The sequence below is a fragment of the Phacochoerus africanus genome, chromosome 6 (genome assembly GCF_016906955.1).
Source record: "Phacochoerus africanus isolate WHEZ1 chromosome 6, ROS_Pafr_v1, whole genome shotgun sequence".
Taxonomy (NCBI): Eukaryota; Metazoa; Chordata; class Mammalia; order Artiodactyla; family Suidae; genus Phacochoerus; species Phacochoerus africanus.
Genome location: NC_062549.1, coordinates 90,378,022 through 90,399,473, shown reverse-complemented (window position 1 = coordinate 90,399,473; position 21,452 = coordinate 90,378,022). Strand labels below are relative to the sequence as shown.

Sequence of the window (21,452 nt, the reverse complement as noted above, 5' to 3'; positions counted from 1 at the left end):
CAGTGTTTGCCTAGAGAGGCCACTCCCGGACAAGAGGGGAACTGAGGCTTCCGCTCAGCCAAGAGGCAAGATGGCCACAGCTGGGGGCGGCTCTGTGGCCGGTCCGGGAAGTCGGAGTTTCCTTCGCCTTCTGCCTTTCTGCGTTCTTCTTGCAGGTGAGGCCTCCCCCGCTCGTGAGCTCCATTCTGTAGGAGAATCCTCCGATCTGCCCAGCAGCGAGAGCCGCCGTCCACCTTCTGGTCCCCGCAGCCCCTCTGTCCCCCCACCATGTAAATCCCCTTTCTCTTTCGTTCCCACGACAAAAGTTCCCCCTTTGCCTGGACCTGAAGGTCCCTTCTTCCCCGTGGCGCTTCGTGTCGACCCCTTTCCTCCTCCAGGCCTCTTCCTGGACTTCCAGCCCGACTCTTTCCCACTTTGTTCGGATGCTTCCTTTCCCCACGGCCCCACACAATCAGAAAGGACAAGTGTCCGAGTTCAGCTTTCTCCCCAGCGACTTTAGACTTTTAAGATAAAAGCGCCAGGTTCTGTGTGTGCATTGCGGCGCTTGGGAAGGTAGTTACCTTGTTTCTTTCTCTCTTGATTCCACCATAAAACCCCCGTCCCTGTGCTTTGCCTCAGTTTGTCCCATCAATAAAGTGAGACTAAGGTAAGATATTGGTACTCTCAACTGTTTAGTTTGTAAGATAAGGACTCAAGAAACTTTAGGCTTTTATACTGTGCACAGGTGTTTGCTTCCACGCATTTATTTTCTGGTATATGGTTTTCTGATTGGTTAAACTCTAAAATACAAACATGCCTGTTTATAACCATGATGATGCTTTCCCCGAAATTGAGATTATTTGTAAAGATCCCCAGAGGAGAAACTAGCTGCCCCACGTCGTGGGCACACATAAATGACCTACTGATGTTTGATTAACTTACAGGGTGTGTGGCATAAGCTTTCTCCTAGTTCTGTTCAGACTCTTGGAAAAATGTCTGAGGTTTTTTTATGTTTATTTATTTTTGTTAAATTAAAAAAAAATTTCTTTTTAGGGCTACAGGTGTGGCATATGGAAGTTCCCAGGCTAGAGGTCGAATCAGAGCTGCAGCTGCTGGACTATGCCACAGCTCATGGCAACGCTGGAACCTTAACCCAGTGAGCAGGGCCAGGGATGGAACCCGTGTCTTCATGAATACTAGTCGGGTTCGTTTCTGCTGAGCCACAACAGAAACTCTTCAGAAAAGTTTTTTAAATTGTAATCTATATTCTAAGACTGGCATCCTTTTAACTAATTAGTAATATGCAATACAGAATCGAAAAGCAGAAGTGGGAGTCATCCATGCAACCAGAGGCAGATATATCTGAGGTCTTTCCTTTGACAAGTCAAGTTTTCCATCTTTTAGCTTCAATGTCAGTTGCTTTATGTGGAATATGTAATAACCTTCTGTGAAACATAGCTGGGTGCATTTACTTGTTCCAGTAATGTTCCCAAGAGGTGAAAAAAATAGATATTGGTCCCATTTTACAAAGTATAATATACCCAAGCCATACAACAAAGTTATGACATGGTAGAGGCTAGTACCAATGTCTCTTAAGTTTCTTCTAACACTTTTTATCTTCTGATCAGGTTTGTGCAAAGGAAACTCAGTGGAGAGGAAGATCTACATCCCTTTAAATAAAACAGCTCCCTGTGTCCGTCTGCTCAATGCCACTCATCAGATTGGCTGCCAGTGTGAGTTGAGGTTGGGATTTGTGTTCCTGGCTGTTGATATTTCAATCTGTGTCCTAGATATAATGATCCAAGTCTGGCTTGGGAGTCTCAGTAGACAAATTAGGCTGTGTGGGTGTTAGGTGATAGAGAACCATTTGTCAAACCAGGTGAGATAATTAATAAGAGCTAACATTTGGTAAATGCTACATACTAAGCTCCTTACATGTATATCTCATTTAACCATCATAGCAACCCCATGAAATAGTTCTTTTAATTTCCACCATTTTACAATTAATAAAACTGATACTTAGGGCAGTTGAGTAACTTTTCCAAGATCATCCTACTATTAAGTGATAAAGCTAGGATATGAGCCCTGGTGGTCTGAGGTTCTAAGCCAGGACTCATAACCACCCAGTAGATTATTTACAGAGCTATGCTCTTTTCTAAGGAGAAAAAAGCCTCATATTCTATGAAGTCCAGTCATCAGCTGCACTCTGATCTTTTTGGAACCAAGATGGGTTTCTTTAAGGCAGTGAACTCTTTGAAAAGAAGGCATTGAGAAAGCCAAATGGTTGCAAGAGGAAATATTAAAGTATTTGGATTTATCTTTATGTTTTGTAAATGTGTTCCAAAACAAGCTACCATGTCCACATGGTATGGTTATAAAACTATGAGAGGGGAAAAAAGTTATCTAAAGCCTGAATTTCCAGTTCCTTTGCTGCTTAACCTATTATCTTCAGATTTTGTTCTTTGGGTGGTAGCTCTATCAGAGCATAGTTTTGCAGGGAAGCAGGAAACTTAGAGTCAGATCTTGATTTTATCATCAAGTTGGTTACCTCTGAATTTGATTACTCCCATAAAAATGGTTAGAGCATAACTGCATGAAGCTGAAAGTCAGACTACTTTTTTTCTTTTGTCTTTTTGTACCTACAGCTTATGGAGGTTCCCAGGCTAGGGGTCCAATTGGAACTGTAGCCTCCGGCCTACACCAGAGCCACAGCTATGTGGGATCCTAGCTGCATCTTCAACCTACACCACAGCCCACAGCAACACTGGATCTTTAACCCACTGAGCGAGGCCAGGAATCGAACCCGCATCCTCATGGATGCTAGTCGGGTTCACTGACTGCTGAGCCACAACAGGAACCCTCAGACTACTTTTAATAGATGTTTATTAATGATGCTGAGTGTGGTCTCAGCAGTACTATGTCATCAGCTAAAACCTTCCAATTTCATAAGAAAAAACTATACACTGGGGAGTAAAAGACTTGCTCAAGGTGGCAATTACTGCTTTTCTACTGGTCCTTTCTCTAGCTATAATCTATGTTAATTGTCCTTATCCTTACCGCAGGAAGTACTGGGAGTAGGTTAACTGATTCCAAACAGTTCCAAATAAAGTTTCTGTTGGACTTTGTTCTTTTGTTGGTTTGTTTTTTCTTTTTATGGCCATACCTGTAGTATATGCAAGTTTCCAGACTAAGGGCTGAATCGGAGCTGCAGCTGCTGGCCTGTGCCACAGCCATAATAACTCTTGTCCCACACCATATCTGTGACTTGTGCCACAGCTTATGGCAACGCTGGATCCTTAACCCACTGAGCAAGGCCAGGGATGGAACCTGCATGCTCAAAGAGACCGCATCAGGTCCTTAACCTGCTGAGCCACAACAGGAACTCCTGTTGGACTCTATTCTCTAACTGCTTTGTGAGTAGAATGGAGCCAGGCCCAGTGTGGGCTGAAATCAGACTGGTGGTCCTGCTGGAACCCCAATCTAGGGCAAAGGCTAGGCCCCCAGCCTGAAACTGAGCTCTAAGATATCCCCTTTGGGAATGAGACATTCTGTTGCATGTTGTTAGAGCAGTCCTGTGGGAAACAAAGTAATAACCTCTAGTGTTAGAGCCTGGTGCCAATATAGAGAGACAAGAGGGGAGGGGCTGGACCCTGGTCACTTCCTCATTAAGATTTTTTTTTTTCCGGTCTTTTGTCTTTTTAGGGCTGCACCTGCCACATATGGATGTTCCCAGGCTAGGGATCTAATCAAAGCTGTAGCTGCTGCCAGCTCACACCACAGCCACAGCCATGCAAGATCTGAGCTGCATCTGCGACCTACACCACAGCTCATGGCAACTCCAGATCCTTAACCCACTGAGCAAGGCCAGGGATCAAACCTTCAACCTCATGGTTCCTAGTCAGATGTCTTTCCATTGCGCCACGGCGGGAACTCCTCATTAAGATCTTGTTTCCTTTTCAACCTTTTCAACCTACTTATTTCTCAGTCTTAACCAAATCTATTCATCCTGAGCAAGCCCCACCCTCTTAAATTTGGAGAAAAAGACCTAGGTTCAATTTTCTGATTCTTTTTTTTTTTTTTTGTCTTTTTGCCTTTTCCAGGGCTGCTCTCGCGGTATATGGAGATTCCCAGGCTAGGGGTCCAGTCGGAGCTGTAGCCACTGGCCTACGCCAGAGCCACAGCAACCTCGGGATCCGAGCCGCGTCTGCAGCCTACACCACAGCTCAGGGCAACGCCGGATCGTTAACCTACTGAGCAAGGGCAGGGACCGAACCCGCAACCTCATGGTTCCTAGTCGGATTCATTAACCACTGCGCCACGACGGGAACTCCTTTTTTTTTTTTTTTTGTCTCAATTTTCTGATTCTAATGCTCTTTTTTTATTAGACTCTTCTTTTTTTTTTTTTTTTAAATGGCTGCGCTCGTGACTCATGCAAGCTCCTGGGCCAAAGACTGAATCCGAGCTGCAGCTGCCACCTACTCCACAGCTGTGGCAATGCCAAATCCTTTAACCTACTGTGCCTGGCCAGGAATCAAACTTGTGCCCCCGAGGCGACCCAGGCCACTGCAGTTGGATTTTAACCCACTGCACCATGGTGGGAACTCCTCTAGAAGACTCTTTTTAAAGTGCTCAAAAGGGGCCATCTGTAGCTTTCTTTACTTTCCTTCCTTTTTTTCACTCTGTCCCTACAGTATGACATGAATAAGGATGGAAAACTTTCTCCTCATTGAAGGACCAGGGAAAATAAGCAGGATACTTAAAGACTATATAGTCATCAAGAACCCAGTTTTTTTCAGCCCAGTGTTATAGTTTGTCCTCCTGTCCTCCTTGGAGCAGAAGTTGTATATTTTTTATTTGTCAGATGGCCTTTTCCTTTTCCCCTTTTCCCCCCCTTTTTTTAGAGCTGCATCTGCAGCATATGGAGGTTCCCAGGCTAGGGACTGAATGGGCGCTGCACCTGTCACCTACACCACAGCCACAACAATGTGGGATCCAAGCCTGCAACCTACACCACAGCTCATGGCAACACTGGATCCTTAACCCACTGAGCAAGGCCAGGGATCAAACCTGCATCCTCATGGATACTAGTTGGGTTCGTTACTGCTGAGCCATGACGGGAACTCCCTTATGTTCTAAATGATCTGGTTCGCATCGTTGCCTCTTGTTTTACTTAGAACTGCCATTGGTAGCTAAATCTTTACTGAAGTTATTCCAGATTCTGATATTCCTCTGCATGTTATTTTTATCACTATCAGTATGAACTTATTTACTATATATGACATAGCTGAATGTTGGAGACCTGCTTCTATATCTCGATTTCACCAGATCCCTTGGGAGAAAAATTCTACCTGGCTGGCATTCTGAGAGTACCTGTGGTTTTTGTCTCATGCAAGTTACAAGTATTCAGTGTCTTCGTTTAGAGCCACAATTCTCATGCCTAATAAAGATCTGCACGTGGCATGATTTGAAAGTAACACACATTTGGGTCTCACCTTTAGAGATTTAAATTTTAGTTCCCTGATGGCCTAACAGTTAAGGGTTCGAAGTTGTTACTGCTGTGACTTGGGTTCCCTCCTTGGCCTGGAAACTTCCACATGCCATGGGAGCAGCCAAAACACAAAAAACCCCAAAACTTTCCTTCAGAGTTCCCTGGTGGCTCAACAGGTTAAGGATCTTGCATTGTCACTGCTGTGGCTTTGTTTACTGCTGTTGTGGGGGTTTGGTCTTTGACCTGGGAACTTCTGCATGCCTCAGGCACAGCCAAAAAGTAAGTAATTTAGTATAATCTGAAGTAAAGCCCAAGCATTTGTATTTTTTTAAATTCCAAAGAGACTCGTATATAGCAGGGTTGAGAAATGTTGCCCTAAAACAATTTGTGACTAACACCTAGTTTTGAGTGGGAAGAAGACTCTTGAGGAGACCCTGGGATGTCTGTGTATGGATCCCTGGGAATGTGAGTGGTATTGCCTCATCAAACTCAAGGCATTCTGTACTGTGGATCTTCCATCCTCTGGAGTGGTCCCTTCCAGCCTTTGACATGAAGATGTTATTTGTCAGGCATCCTGGGATAACAGATAGGTCTGCTCTGGCCTGGGGTGACTGCCTCCGGAATGAAAGGAATTAATGTAAGCACATCTAATCCATTCAAGGCCCATCATTTGGGAAGCTCCCTTCTAGAGAACTCCTTGAACTTTTTTTTTTAATTAAAGTATAATTGATTTACAAGGTTGCGCTAATTTCTGCTATACAGCAAAGTGACTTATACACATATATACTGTTAGAGTGCAGGAGAAAGAAAGACAGTTAAGCAAAACAGTGAGATCTCAGGCAAGATTGATTAACCAGGAGAGTAGCTGGGAGCACTGAGCCAGAGGAACTCAGAGCACCACCCCCCCCGCCATTGGGAGAGAATCGGGTTTTATAGGCAGGGGATCATATGCTGAGTACTGTAGGTTTGGGATGGTTGTTGAGATCATGGTATAAAAATTCAACTTTCTCCTTGGGGCTGTCTTTGTCCTTGGGAAGTCAGCTGCTTCCTGGGCTTGGTTGTTCTGCCTGTGGAGGTCCAATGACGTGGACACTGCGGGTCTGGTTCTGGGTGGGTCAATGAGTCATGCGAACTTACTCTTTTTTAGGTCTTCATTTTAGTTCCCACCTAAGATATACATTCTTTTTTTTTTTTTTAATATTCCTTTCCATTATGGTTTATCCCAGGAGGTTGGATGTGGTTCCCCGTGCTGTACCGTAGGAACTCATTGCTTATCCATTCTAAATGTAATAGTTTGTGTCTACTAACCCCAAACTCCCAGTCTGTCTCTTCTCCTCTTCCTCCTTGGCAGCCACAAATCTGTTTCTATGTCTGTAAGTCTGTTTCTATTTTTTAGATGGGTTCATTTGTGCCATATTTTTAGATTCCATTTATAAGTGATATATGGTATTTGTCTTTCTCTCTGACTTCACTTAGTATGATCTTTAGTTGCATCCAAGTTCCTGCAAATGCATTGTTTCACTCTTTTTATGGCTAAGTAGTATTCCATTGTATATATGTAGCACATCTTCTTAATCCATTCATCTGTCAATGGATATTTAGGTTGTTTCCAAGTTTTGGCCATTGTAAATAGTGCTGCTATGAGCAAAGGGGTGCATGTATCCCTTTGAGTCATTTTTTTCCCAGGTATGTGCCCAGGAGTGGGATTGCTGGATCATGTGGTAATTCTATTTATAGTTCTCTGAGGAACCTCCATACTGTTTTCCATAGTGGTTGCCCTAACTTACATTTCAGTTACAGTGTAGGAGAGTTCCCTTCTCTCCACACCCTCTCCAGCGTTTGTTATTTCTAGACTTTTTAATGATGGCCAATCTGACTGGTATAAAGTGGTATCTCATTGTAGTTTTGATTTGCATTTCTCTAATAATTAGTGATGTTGAGTATCTTTTCATGCCAGTGTCTGTGTGTCTTCTTTGGAGAAAGGTCTAGTTAAGTCTTCTGCCCATTTTTTATTGGGTTGTTTGTTCTTCTGTTGTTGAGTCATTTGAGCTGTTTTGTGTATTTTGGAGATGAAGCCCTTGTCAGTCAGTCACATTGTTTGCAACTATTTTCTCCCATTCCGTAGGTTGTCCTTTAGGGTTTTCTGTGGTTCCTTTTGCTGTGCAAAAGCTTGTAAGTTAAAGGTCCCATTTGTTTTAATTTTGTTTTTATTTCTGTTGTTTTGGGGGACTGACCTAAAAAAAAATTGGTATGATTTATGTCAGAAAATGTTTTTCCTATGCTCTCTTCTAGGAGTTTTATGGTGTAATGTCTTATGTTTAAGTCTTTAAGCCATTTTGAGTTTATTTTTGTGCATGGTATGATGCTGTGTTCTAACTTCACTGATTTATATGCAGCTGTCCAACTTAGTCAAATTGCCGAAGAGACTGTCTTTTTCCCATTTTATATTCTTGACTTCTTTGAAGATTGATTGACCAGAGGTGTCTGGGTTTATTCTTTGGCTGTCTATTCTGTTCCATTGATCCCTATGTCTTTTTTTTTTTTTTTTTCCCAGTACCACACTGTTTTGATGATGGTAGCCTTGTAGTATTGTCTGAAATCTGGGAGAGTTATACCTCTGGCCTTTTTTTCCCTACTTCATGGTTGCTTTGGCAGTTCTGGGTCTTTTATGGTTCCACATAAATTTTTGGATTATTTGTTCTAGTTCTGTGAAAAATCTCTATGAGTAATTTAATAGGTATCACATTAAATCTTTATATTGCTTTGGGTAGTAATGCCCTTTTAACAATATTAATGTTTCCAATCCAAGAGCTTGGGATATCTTTCCATTTCTTTGGGTCCTCTTTAATTTCCTTTATTTATGTTTTATAATTCTTAGCACATAAGTCTTTCAGCTCCTTGGTCAGGTTTATTCCTAGGTTTTCTTTTCTTTTGTTTTGGTGTTTTTTTATTTTATTTTATTTTTTGGTCTTTTTTTAGGGCTGCATCTGCAGCATATGGAGGTTCCCAGGCTAGGGTCGAATTAGAGCTATAGCTGTCAACCTACCCCACAGCTCACAGCAATGCTGGATCCTTAACCCACTGAGCGAGGCCAGGGATCAAACCTAGGTCCTCATGGATGCTAGTCAGATGCATCTCCACTGAGCCACAACAGGAACTCCTGTTTTGGCATAATTTTAAAAAGTTTTTTTTTTTTTGTATTTTCTTTTTGATCTTTCATTGCTAGTGTAAAGAAATGCAACTGATTTCTGAGTGTTAATCTTGTATCCTACTACTTTTGCTGAATTCATCTGCATGTAGTGACAGTTTTATCTTTTCTCTTCCAATTTGGATACCTTTTATTTCTTTTGTTTGTTTGATTGCTGTGGCTAGGACTTCAAATACTATGTTGAACAGAAGTGATGGTGATATGGGTAGGTTTCCTTGTCTTGTTACAGATTTTAGTGGGAAGGCTTTCAGCTTTTCACTGTTGAGTATTGTATTGGCTGTGTGTTTATCATAAATGGTTTTTATTATGTTGAGATATGTTTCCTCTGTACCCACATTGGTAAGAGTGTTTGTCATGAATGGATATGGAATTTGGATTATGTGGTTTTTGACTTTTGTTAATGTGGTGTATTACATTGATTGATTTGCATATGTTAAACCATCCTTGTTAACTTGGGAACTTGAAATCTCACTTGGTTATGGTATATGATCTTTTTTTTTTATGTGTTGTTGAATTCAGGTTGCTGATATCTTGTGGAGAATTTTTGCGTTTATAGTCATCAAAGATAATGGCCTGTAATTTTCTTTTTTGATGGTATCTTTGTCTGGTTTTGGTATCAGAGTGATGGTGTTTTCATAGAATGTCTTTGGGAGTGTTCCCTCTTCAATCTTTCAGAAGAGTTGGAGAAGAATAGGTATATCCTTCTTTATATGTTTGGTGGAATTCACCTGTGAAGCCATTTCCTCCTGGACTTTTGTTTCTAGGGTTTATTTTTTTTTAATTACGGATTCTGTTTCACTTCTGGTGATTGGTCTTGATTCAGTTTTGGTGGACTGTATACTTCTAGAAATTTGTCCACTCCAGGTGTCAAATTTGTTTCCATTTAATGTTCATAGTATTTTTTTTCTATATTTCTGCAATATCAGTTGAGATTCCTCTTTTTATTCTTTTTTGTGGCCACTTTCATGGCATATGGAAGTTCCTGGGGCAGGGATTGAATCCAAGCCACACTGCAGCCTACACCACAGCTGCAGCAACACCAGATCCTTTAACCCACTGCGCTGGGCCAGGGATCAAACCCACACCTCCATAGTGACCCAAGCCACTGCAGTCAGATTCTTTTTTATTTTAATTAATTAATTAATTTAGTCTTTTTGTCTTTTCTTAGGCCACTCCCACAGCATATGGAGGTACCCAGGCTAGGGGTCTAATTGGGGCTACAGCCACTGGCTTAAGCCACAACCACAGCCACAGCCACAGCCTCGTCTGTGACCTACAACACCAGATCCTTAACCCAATGAGTGAGGCCAGGGATCAAACGTGCAACTTCATGGTTTCTAGTTGGATTAATTAACCACTGAGCCAAGACGGGAACTCCATGCAATCAGATTCTTAACCCACTGCACCACAGCATCCCTTTTCATTTCTTATTTTGTTTATTTGGGTTCTCTCTCTTCTTGGTGAGCCTGGCCAGAGGTTTGTGAATCTTGCTTACCCTTTCACAGAACCAGCTCGTGGTTTACTGATTTTTTTTTTCTGTTTTTTTAAATCTCTTATTTATTTCCTCTCTGATCTTTATTACTCCCTTCCTTCTATTGACTTTAGGTTTTGTTTTTGAACTTATCAATTAACCTTTCCTGAAATCAGCCAAGAGCATATAAAGTCATTCCCAAATAGGGCAAAGGAATGGAGATGCAGGGAGGCCATGAGGCCAAGGAAATCTGCACATACGTTTTCACAGAGAAAGTCAGTGCTAGAACTCTGAGCTTGAGAACTAGAGCCTGCCATGTCATGGACAAAGCACATGTTTAAAAACTTTGGCTTCTGCTGTTATAGCGTCTTGTATGTATGGCTAAATGAGGTTGAAACAAGAAGGCAAGAAAATGAAGATCACACAGCTTTTCTGACATTTAATGAACAAGGCCTATATATATATTTTTTTTGTCTTTTTTTTTTGTCTTTTTGCCATTTCCTGGGCCGCTCCCACGGCACATGGAGGTTCCCAGGCTAGGGGTTGAATCGGAGCTGTAGCTGCCAGCCTACGCCAGAGCCACAGCAACGCGGGATCCAAGCCGCGTCTGCAACCTACACCATAGCTCACGGCAACGCCGGATCGTTAACCCGCAACCTCATGGTTCCTAGTCGAATTCGTTAACCACTGCACCACGATGGGAACTCCCCTGAACAAGGCTTTTAATGAGTAGACTTCTGGGCTCTTTTGTCCTACATTCCTTCCCTAGTAGCCTTTGGTTGGAGCCAGGGCAGTTCAGCCCTTCAGTTCCAGTCCAGAGTTGACTGCATTGACTAAATGTCTTGTAGCATTTGATGTGGGGCACAGGCCCCAGGCAGAGAGGGGGCAGTGGGTAGTGATAAGTGATCTGCAGAATCAGTGAGGCAAAGTCAGAATTGTCCACTGTGAGAGCTTTAATTTGACCCATTCTGTCCTGGCAGCTTCCGTTAGCGGGGACACAGGGGTTATCCACGTAGTAGAGAAGGAAGAGGACCTGCAATGGGTGTTGACCGATGGCCCTAACCCCCCTTACATGGTTCTGCTGGAAGGCACACTCTTTACCAGGTAAGAACTGTGTGTTCCTGGTAGGGACATGTATCCAGGGAGGGGACGAGTCAGTGAACAGTTTTCACGCTTGTGCGTGATAACTTCCCTTGGCTGCCCTGGTCCAATCAGGGCAGGAGATGGGGTGATCCTCGAAAGAAAAGATGAATCATTAAAAGGAATTGTCTCGGTGACCTTGTGAGTAGAGCTCTAGTCGAGTAAGGACCCCAGGGAGGAAGGAGGGATGCATAGAACCAGAGTAGGTGAGATTGAGTCCTGGGCTCAGATTAGGTCATAGTTCTCACTCAGAAGTTAGAGTCTGAAGAAGACAAGAAACGAGTCAACAGTGTTGATTCCCCTAATACTGCATTTATTTCCATCCTTGGGGACAGGATGTTGGGCTGCCTGATAATCTCCCTGTCTTCATTCATGCCATTGTCACCTTATTCCAGGAATCTGATGGAGAAGCTGAAAGGGAGAACCGGCCGAATTGCTGGTCTTGCAGTGTCTTTAGCCAAACCCAGTCCCACCTCCGGCTTCTCTCCTAGTGTACAGTGTCCCAATGATGGGTTTGGTAAGAGCCCCAAGGGATCAGTGGAGCTGCTGCCACCTAAAAACTCGTTGTTGCTTCATTTTCATGCCTTGGGGGGTTGGGAAAGGATATGTGTGGGTCTGCTGCGTCTCTGGATAATGGAGCAATTGACTCCCAAACAGAAGGTAGCGTCTTTGTCTTTGCCACTCATCCCTTCCCTCTCTTGCTGCCCCTTCTGCTTACCTTCCATCCTCCCTTTTGGTCACATGCTCAGATCCCTGACTGGCCAGCCCAGGGCCCCCTGATACCCGTGTCTGTTTTACTGTAGGAGGTAATAGGTTGATACTTCTTTGAGTCACCCCCTCCTTTGGAACTCGTAGTCCCAACCCTATATATATCCTAGCCTTCCTCCCTCACCTGATCCCTAAGTGCTTGGTGTCCCAACGTCCTAACCCCTGGTCCTGCTTTTCAGGAATTTACTCCGACTCCTATGGGCCAGAGTTTGCTCACTGCAGAGAGATACTGTGGAACTCCCTGGGCAATGGCTTGGCTTATGAAGACTTTAGTTTCCCCATCTTCCTTCTTGAAGATGAAGATGAAACTAATATCATTAAACAGGTAGTAAGTTTGCCAGCTCCTGGCAATTCTACTTAGAATTATTTCTTAGGCTCTTCTGTTTGGAGGGAGTCTCATTCTGTTAGTATACCCTCTGAAAGACGGTTGCTCTAATATGAGCCAAGAAGTTTCTTTTTCTCATGTTTCCCTCTCCTGTTTCTCTCCTGCCTGATATTATAGCATTAAAGGCTTTTGGACTGAAAGAAAACATAAAGAGTATTTAATACAAAGCAAGGTGGAGAGCCCCAGTTAAGAACCTTTACTGTGGTTAAAAAGAGCATTGGACTAGGAATTGAGAGAGATTCGGTTCAGTAATTTCTTTCTTTTTTTTCTTTTTTGTCTTTTTTGCTATTTCTTGGGCCGTTCCCGCGGCATATGGAGGTTCCCAGGCTAGGGGTCCAGTCGGAGCTGTAGCCACCGGCCTACGCCAGAGCCACAGCAACACGGGATCCGAGCCGTGTCTGCAACCTACACCACAGTTCACGGCAACGCCGGATCGTTAACCCACTGAGCAAGGGCAGGGACCGAACCCGCCACCTCATGGTTCCTAGTCAGATTCGTTAACCACTGCGCCCCGACGGGAACTCCTTTTTTTTTTTTTTAAGGGCCACACCCGTGGCATATGACAGCTTCAGGCTAGGGGTCGAGTCGGAGCTGCAGCTGCTGGCCTACGCCACAGCCACAGCAACGCCAGATCTGTGACCTACACCACAGCTCATGGCAACACTGGATCCTTAACTCACTGAGTGAGGCCAGGGATCGTACCCACATTCTCACTGATGCTATGCTGGGTTCTTGTCCCATTAGAGCCACAGCAGGAACTCCCAGTTCAGTAATTTCTGAAGTTCTTTTTAGCGCTCGTGTTCTGTAATTCTAATATAATGTTCTCTGATTTTGATACATAGAGCAGTTCAGAGGTTTATCCAGAGTTACATGATGAGTTTATGTCCAGGCGGTCTTGAATTTGATTCTTCATCTCCATTTTGGTGCTTTGTATCACAGAGGAACAGATCACAGTAGGAACAGTGGCTGAAGCTCCGCATTGGGCCAGGCCTTCGGGTACAGGGTAATTTCATCTGCCCCAGCCAAGTCACTGAGTCTGTGCCCCTTCGCACCTCTTGATGAGTTTTTCTCCTTATAGATCCAGTGGTTGTACCAGGACAGCTCTAGCTCAGGGACAGATTTGGGAGTGGCTTAAGGATGGAACTGGGCCCTCCTCTTTTTGGGCAGTATGGGAGGGACTCCACAGCCAGCTGCCTCAGTGGGCTCCATCTCCCCTTGCAGTGCTACCGAGATCACAACCTGAGTCAGAATGGCTCGGCTCCGGCCTTCCCGCTGTGTGCCATGCAGCTCTTCTCACACATGCATGCTGTCATCAGCACTGTCACCTGCATGCGGCGCAGCTCCATCCAGAGCACCTTCAGCATCAACCCAGGTAGGACAGATCCATCCAAGGCAAGCTGGGTGCCCCAGGGCGGGGTGAAGGAGCCGAGCCAGAGAAGGTGGGTGAGTGTCAGGACAGAGTGGGTGCAGGCGGGGAGCGCCGTGTGGGAGAAGTGGAAACTGCTCCACACGATTGAGGCAGCTTGTCCCTGAAGCTTGTCTCTGATGGTGGCAGCAAAACCAGTCTGGAAAGTGGACATAAAGCAAATGACTCACAGAGCCCTTGGGTACTGGTCAGAAATGTTCTTCTCTGTAGCTACCTTCGCCCTCACTCCTGTTGGTCTCTCACTGTTTGTGTCGCACTCAGAAATCGTCTGTGATCCCCTCTCCGACTACAATGTGTGGAGCATGCTTAAGCCTATAAATACATCTGGGACGTTGGAGCCTGGTGACAGGGTTGTGGTGGCTGCCACCCGAGTAAGTGCTGGCCCCTGATCAGGGTGGGCTGGACTGGCACAGAAGGACAGGCAGGCATCTGTTGGGCATACATATCGAGTGTCTGGACTGCTGCAGCAGGGAGTCTCCAACAGAGAGGGGTCTGGGGTGTGAGACTCTGGGGCTCTAGCCCTCACCCCAGGACAGGAGTACTCTCTTGGATGGAACAGGAGCGGGGGGAATGGTCCCAATTTCTGTTTTCAAAGTGTATCTCCCTTGCCTCTCCTGCCCAACCCAGCTGGACAGTCGTTCCTTTTTCTGGAATGTGGCCCCAGGGGCGGAGAGTGCTGTTGCCTCCTTCGTCACCCAGCTGGCTGCCGCTGAAGCTCTGCAGAAGGCACCCGATGTGACCACCCTGCCCCGCAATGTCATGTTTGTCTTCTTCCAAGGGGTGAGGGCCCTTTGGCTGGGGTGGGTTGCCAGGGAAGGAGGGGGTGGTAAAGGTGGGAGCGACTGTTTGGGGAAGATCTCAGCACTCGACTGGAGTCATTATTCAGCAGAGAGCTTCTGGTTGTGCCCACGGGTGTCTCCCCTTCAGATCCCCCCATTTCAGGAAGCCTTTGCACCCTGACATGGAATTGGCATACTGCCAGCTCCCTCACTCCCCAGTGCAAAAGCCTGTTGGAGGCATTCTTCTACTTTTATTCTTTGGTCCCTTTTCCTGCACCTCCACCCAGGAGCCCTGAGGCTCCCTTGTCTCCCCACTGCCACCGCAGCCTGGGCCTTGGAATGAGGGAACAGCAGCCGTGGCTGCGTCGGCCGAGGTGGGGGAGAAGCAAGAGACAGGCACATAACAGCTGATGTTCGCCTCGGGCCTTTACTGAGGCTGCCTTCCCCATGTCTGAGCCCGAGATGTCCTGTGACATAACATGTGAGGCATAGTCACAGCTGGGAGGCAGGGACAGGAGGGGGGGGCGGAGTCACATGACTGCGCTGGCCAGCAGTTGAGATGACACGGACAGGAGCCCTTGTGCCTAGAACTTTGACGATCTGGCCCCAAGGCACCGAGGTGGCCCTACCGCTTCAGAATCTCTGTCCCCTTTCCCACCCATCTCCACCCCTCAGGAAACTTTTGACTACATTGGCAGCTCAAGAATGGTCTACGATATGGAGAAGGGCAAGTTTCCTGTGCAGTTAGAGAACATTGACTCATTCGTGGAGCTGGGACAGGTGTGCAGCAGGTGTCCTCCACCCCTTCCTTCCCACCTGAAGCTCCCCCCGCCCGCCCCACTGCCGTTGTTCTGTGTCCTCACTGCAGGTGCCACCCCCCTTCCCTTGACTCCTCATCCCACTCCTTTCTCTCAGGTGTGGGCCAGAATAGGAGCCTGATCAGAGGTGTTGCTTCTTCATCTCCCCTCCCCCCCAGGTGGCCTTAAGAAATTCGCTAGCGCTTTGGATGCACACAGACCCCATGTCTCAGAAAAATGAAACTGTACACAACCAGGTAATCTGAGCATCTCTCCCCCTCCCTTCCTGTTTCAGAGGCTCCGAATATGGATACCCCCTCACCCTGGCCCTATCTCCACCAGCCTCCAGGGCCTGTGAGACAGGACCTTAGGTTGGGTGTTGGCCAAAGGGTGAACACCCCAACTTGCAGCTCCCCAGGAGGAACCATGAGCTCAGCTCCTGTCACTGGTCCCCTGAGATGGGTGGGTCTCTGATGATTGGGTGCCCAGGGAACTATCACTGTCCCTTAAGGACAGGGCTGTGAGTGGTTCCTTCTCTCCTGCTGCTCCAGGGACCCAGCCGTCCTGGTTGCCCAGCCGCATACCTGGCTGTGTCAGACTCCCTGCCCAAGACCCTCCCTCCCCTTCAAAGTACAGCTTTAGGAAGTTCCCTGGTGTAGTCGTTAGGACTTGGTGCTTTCAATGCTGCGGCCCAGATTCAATCCTTGGTTTGGGAACTAAGATCCCACATCAAGCCACTGCACATCATGGCCAAGTGATCAACAAAAAATTTTTAAAAAGCCAAAATGCACCTTTCGTTCTGTTTCTTTCCTGAGGTCCTTTTCCTGCCAGCCCAGCTTTAGCGTCCTCCCTGCTCTGGACTCCTAGAGCACTTGGAGTGGATTACTGGTGTGGCATTCGGCATTGTTTTGTATTATTTGCTCTTCCAATTTTGCACAACACGTAATAGGTGAAACATCAGCTGAGGATAAGATAGTGTCCTGAGGACAGTGAGATCTACCTGCAGATGTGAAAAAAAAAAACCACCAGCCTTTTCCTTCTTTGGGCAGGGTGATGGGAGCTACAGAAAAATTCAGAGGGCCTGGAAGCCAAAAGGCTCAAGGAATTTAGATCTGGGAGGGCTTAGGGCGGGGATTTGAAGTGGAGAGCATTTCAGATCTGAAGGAGACCCCCTGCTTCCTACCCCCTAGCCTCCTGTCAGCTAATGCCCCTCATCCCCAGGTGGAGGAGCTCCTGACCACGCTGGAGAAGAGTGGTGCCGGCGTCCCCACCGTCGTCCTCAGGAGGCCGAATCAGATGCAGCCTCTCCCCCCATCTTCTCTGCAGCGATTTCTTCGCGCTCGAAACATCTCTGGCGTTGTTCTTGCCGACCACTCCACTGTCTTCCATAACCAGTAAGAGTCACCTAGGCTGCATCCTCTTCGCTCTCCAGCAGCATCTGTTCTGCAGTCTGGGGGCCGTAGAGAGAAACGTCTCTGTGTCGAGAGAGATCACCGCTCTGCCCTCTCCCCCCACCACCCTCTCCAAACTCTCAGGTCAATCTGTGTTCTTTGCTCAGTGTCCTCTTTGTGTCTAACCTGGCTCCTTCCTTTGACTTGACGTTCGTCTTAGAAAAGAGCCCTCACCTTTAACCCATCCCTGGCACAGTCATCCCCATTGGTGGTTCCAGCTCTCCCAAGCTCTCCAGGGGTCTGAGTTCCCCAGGGCTGCCAGCAGAGGGCATCGGCTCAAACGAGTGACAGAATGAGGATAGGGGTTCTTTGGCCGGAGGACAGAAGAGCTGTCCCTGCCTGGGGCCCACCCGAGGGTGAGGGTGCCACAGTCAGCAGTCGTACGCTATGAAATGTCACACCTTGCCATGTGGTAAGTATGCATGGTCCAATGTGGGTGCAAAAATGTCCCCTACAGCTGAGGGGGATCCAGACCTAAGGGCTGAGGCCCAGCTATCACCTCTCTCCTGGTCTCGGGCACCCCTAAACTGCCCCTGACTTGAGGCCTTCAGTAACAGAGGACTTCACTCAGGCTGGATTGCTAAGCCTCCAGCCTCCTGTCCCCTCTTAAAACAGGCCGAAGGAGTTTCTGAGTAAAAATGCATAAGCTCTGCTTCTCCAACCCCCTCTTATTTATTTAGGGCACTGAGAGCTGCGCTATGTAGGGCCAGCTCTCTTCTCCATATTTGTCTTCTGTACCACTTTAGGGTGAGGGGCGATTCATCATTTGATGCTTTTTGGACTTGACCATGCTGCTGACTTGACTCTGTGTGGGGCAGGCATTCATTGACGGTGGGACTGGGAGCTCTCCCCTCTTAGCTTTTCTTCTAAGACCTGTCTCCCTGGGGTTCCCGGAGGGTGGTTTGACCAGTGCGGTGTCACACATCTGCGCACAGGCCTGCTCATCCCCCGCTCCTCCCAGCCACATTGAAACAATCAGACGATCGCTCTGATCATGTGTGGCTGGCAAGGCTCCCTGAGCGTCGTCTCGGCCCTCCTCCTGGACATCTCTGACCCCCGTGAAACAGAAGTGTCTCTCACGTCTAGAGATCTCCCAGGACGGAGAAGTTCCTGCCTTCTGACCTCATGTACCTTTTCTACTTTGTCCGACAAGTCTTTGTATTGAACCACTCCCACCCTCACTCCTTCCCCATTCTTTACGCCTTCTTCAATATGGAATCCTGATTTTCTCTCTTCCTTCCTCCCTGGATGAGGAAAAATGAGATACCGAGTTCCTGCGAAAGGGACAGCTGAGGGAGGACAGGACAGGGCAGGGCCCCGGCTGAGTGGCCGAGGCTCATGCCGGCTTTCCTGGCAGCTACTACCAGAGCGTTTACGACACTGCTGAGAACATTAACGTGAGCTACCCTGCGTGGCAGAGCCCTGAAGAGGACCTGAACTTTGTGACAGACACTGCCAAGGTAGCACCAACCTGGGCCGCATTGGGAGCGTGGGGAACCCAGCACAGATGTTCGAATGTTCATGTTCGAGGTCCGATAACATGGGCCATTCAGCCCCCCTCCCTCACCTACCCCAGGCTCTGGCAGATGTGGCCACGGTGCTGTCACGTGCACTGTACCAGCTTGCAGGAGGAACCAACTTCAGCAATACCATTCAGGCTGATCCCAAAACGGTGAGAGCAAACGGGCCCTGGCTCTTTTCTGTCTCGGTTTACACAGCATGCTGGCTCATCTTTTATCTCAGCCTCTCGCCGAGGCTCTCAACCTTGGCATTCAGCCTGCCTGGACGTGTGGGTGAGGACCACCGATGCCCCAGAGGGCTCTCGGGTGGGCCTCATCTGCATCCTGTGAGCCAGCCCCCATCTTCCCAGCCCCATGTCTGGTTAGTCTAGTTCCCACCTTATGACTGGATCTCCGCTAATAACTCTTGCCCTGGGCTCCAGGTCACAGGGGTCTCTCTTCTCCCTGTCCCAATCCTAGGTTACCCGCCTGCTCTACGGGTTCCTGGTTAGAGCCAACAACTCATGGTTCCAGTCCATCCTCAGGCAAGACCTAAGGTCCTACTTGGGTAAGTGCTTCATGTGGGATGAGACCCTTAACCAAGGGAAGGGGTGGAGAAAAGGTCATTATTAGGTTTAATCTTTACTTCTTCCTCCTCTTTCTTTCCTCTTGATATTTGTTGGATCCTTTTCTCTTCACTTTCTCTTCTCTGACTCCCACCCAATCTGTGGCTCTTTCTGTCCCTGCCCATCTGCACCCCACCCACCCAACCCTCCCTTCCGTGTGGTCTCCGATCAGGCGACGGGCCTCTTCAGCATTACATAGCCGTCTCCAGCCCCACCAACACCACATACATCGTGCAGTATGCCCTGGCAAATTTGACTGGCAAGGTGATGGACCTTACCCGAGAGCAGTGCCAGGATCCAAGTAAAATCCCCACTGAAAACAAAGACGTGAGTGGTGGTGGGTGTCGGAGGTACCCTGAGGACCCCCTTCCTTTGGGAAAGTTGGTGGATCTCCTGGGCCCAGATGGACCCAAGGGATTGGGTTGGAGAGGTGGAGGGATGCAGCCCTTTGAACTTGAGGACTGAAGAGGCAGTGAGCCTGGGTGAAAACGGACCATCTAGAGGGGAAAACGGACTCACTCGAGTGATAAGAGAGATGACATCAGCCCCTTGTTGTGGCCTGTCCCCTATGCAGCTGTATGAGTACGCTTGGGTTCAGGGCCCTTTGAATCCCAATGAGACAGACCGGCTGCCCCGGTGTGTGCGTTCCACGGCACGACTGGCCAGGGCCTTGTCCCCTGCCTTTGAACTGAGGCAGTGGGGCTCTACTGAGTACTCCACATGGACTGAGAGCCGCTGGAAAGACATCCGCGCCCGGATATTTCTGATAGCCAGCAAAGAACTGGAGGTGAGATGGGGATGGGGGTGGCAGAGGCCTGTTTGACCTCCCTCTGTTGCCTCTTGTCTCTGACCCCCTTCCATCTCCCATTTGCCCCAGATTGGCCTCAAAAACCTGCTGCAGATCTGTCCCTGGTCAGCCAGCATGCCCCATTAGGAAGCCTGTCCTCACTGATAGTTTGAGTATGTGTTTGTTCTGGAGATAGGTTTCCATGGAGACCCAAGGAGCTACACCTTACCCCGTGGACCCTACCTAGCCCTTCCACAACTCCACTCCCATCCGAGTTCCCACCTGCCATAGCCAGGTCAAGTCAATCCTCCATAGGTGCTTAGTGAGTACCTGTCACAAGTATGTCAGTCACATAATTTGGCCACAAGAGAATCAAAAGTCACAGTCCTACCTTCAGGATGCATAACATCTAAGTAAAAAAGACAGCAGCAAGGACAGAAGTCCTTGACTTCCCTTTTCAAATGGGAAGTTGAGTCCCCAAGTTGGGGAGGCGTTCGTTGCCTGTGATTGCCCAGTACTTGGTGCGTGGAGCCAGCTCCAGAATCCCAGTGCCCTGGCCCCCAGCCCCAAGCCATTATCCGCAGCTATGCTGAGTTCTGAACGCACCTCTCTCCTTCCTGCCCACCCCTCCTGCAGTTCATCACTCTCATGGTGGGCTTCGGCATCCTCGTCTTCTCTCTCGTTGTCACCTACTGCATCAATGCCAAAGCCGACGTCCTTTTCATTGCTCCCCGGGAACCGGGATCTGTGTCTTACTGAAGAGGACCCCAGCTTTTCCTGCCAGCTCTGCAGTTCACTTCCTAGATCACCTGTCCCACCGAGACATAAACCACTAGTTTGTCACTGGAGCCTCTCTGGGTCTGACTCAGACTAACATTAAAGAAGTGGAACTGCCCAAAAGAGACCATGAGAGATAAATATATCACCCCCTGCCCCATCTCCCCATCCCCGTTTCCCCTTCCCTGTTTCTTCTTCCTCACCCTGGCCAGATCCCAGGATGACAGATAGAAGCCGCTTGCTCCTGTTTGACTCCTAGCTACCCCTGTAACTTACACCCTTCTTCAGGACCCTTCTCTTTCTGTGCTGCCCTGTACCTCCCTCTGCTCTCCACCCCCCCACCCCCACCCTGTGTACTCATCCACCCTCCTGACCCGGAGGGACACGAAAGTTTGAATGCCAGGAGCAAACTACAGGAAGTCCTGGGGACGAGGACAGGGGAGATCTGCGGCTGAGCCTGCGGTCTCCCTCCTGCTGTCCTGTCTCCAGGCCCTTAGATGGCACATCAGGGTAGGTGTGCTGCCCGGCGGGTACCCCACCTCCAGCCCACAGTGCTCGGTTGTAATTTGTATTAAGCTGTAATATTGATTTTTTTTTCCCCTGTGTGTGTGTGTGTGAGAGTGTGTGTGTGTGTGTGTGTGTGTAAATATATAAATAGCGAGTTTCATTAAAACGAACTCTCCCACATGACCTGTACCCTTACCTGTTCTTCCCGAGCCCCCTTGCTCAGTGACCCCAGACCGGCATCATGGAATTGCGATCCCACGTGCTCTCCCCTGGATCCACAGAGGGCCCAAAGAGGAAGGCCCTGTCAAAAACAGGAGAAGCTGTGAAAGAAGGATTCCTTCCGGAGCCCTGGGTTCCTTCTCAT

The 21,452-nt window shown here is 47.8% G+C and overlaps 1 protein-coding gene across 1 annotated transcript; it reads left to right on the top strand.

Moving 5' to 3' along the window:
- The first annotated feature begins 2 nt into the window (after nucleotides 1-2).
- On the top strand, nucleotides 3-21,268 carry NCSTN (nicastrin). Its single transcript, XM_047784163.1, has 17 exons — nucleotides 3-155; nucleotides 1,608-1,712; nucleotides 11,127-11,250; nucleotides 11,682-11,803; nucleotides 12,234-12,379; nucleotides 13,661-13,811; nucleotides 14,127-14,236; nucleotides 14,493-14,645; nucleotides 15,320-15,424; nucleotides 15,621-15,698; nucleotides 16,663-16,835; nucleotides 18,250-18,352; nucleotides 18,469-18,564; nucleotides 18,872-18,959; nucleotides 19,190-19,344; nucleotides 19,592-19,804; nucleotides 20,441-21,268. Exons 1-17 carry the CDS (start codon nucleotides 71-73, stop codon nucleotides 20,561-20,563), a joined length of 2,130 nt encoding a protein of 709 aa, XP_047640119.1. The 5' UTR covers nucleotides 3-70; the 3' UTR covers nucleotides 20,564-21,268.
- Nucleotides 21,269-21,452: the final 184 nt, after the last annotated feature.

What these genes read in the sequence shown, in the direction of transcription:
- NCSTN (XM_047784163.1), top strand. Translation starts at nt 71, where the DNA reads ATGGCCACAGCTGGGGGCGGCTCTGTGGCCGGTCCGGGAAGTCGGAGT. An exon ending in TTGTGGTGGCTGCCACCCGA is followed by an intron (nt 14,237 to 14,492) that starts GTAAGTGCTGGC and finishes TGCCCAACCCAG; the next exon opens with CTGGACAGTCGTTCCTTTTT. An exon ending in ATGAAACTGTACACAACCAG is followed by an intron (nt 15,699 to 16,662) that starts GTAATCTGAGCA and finishes CCTCATCCCCAG; the next exon opens with GTGGAGGAGCTCCTGACCAC.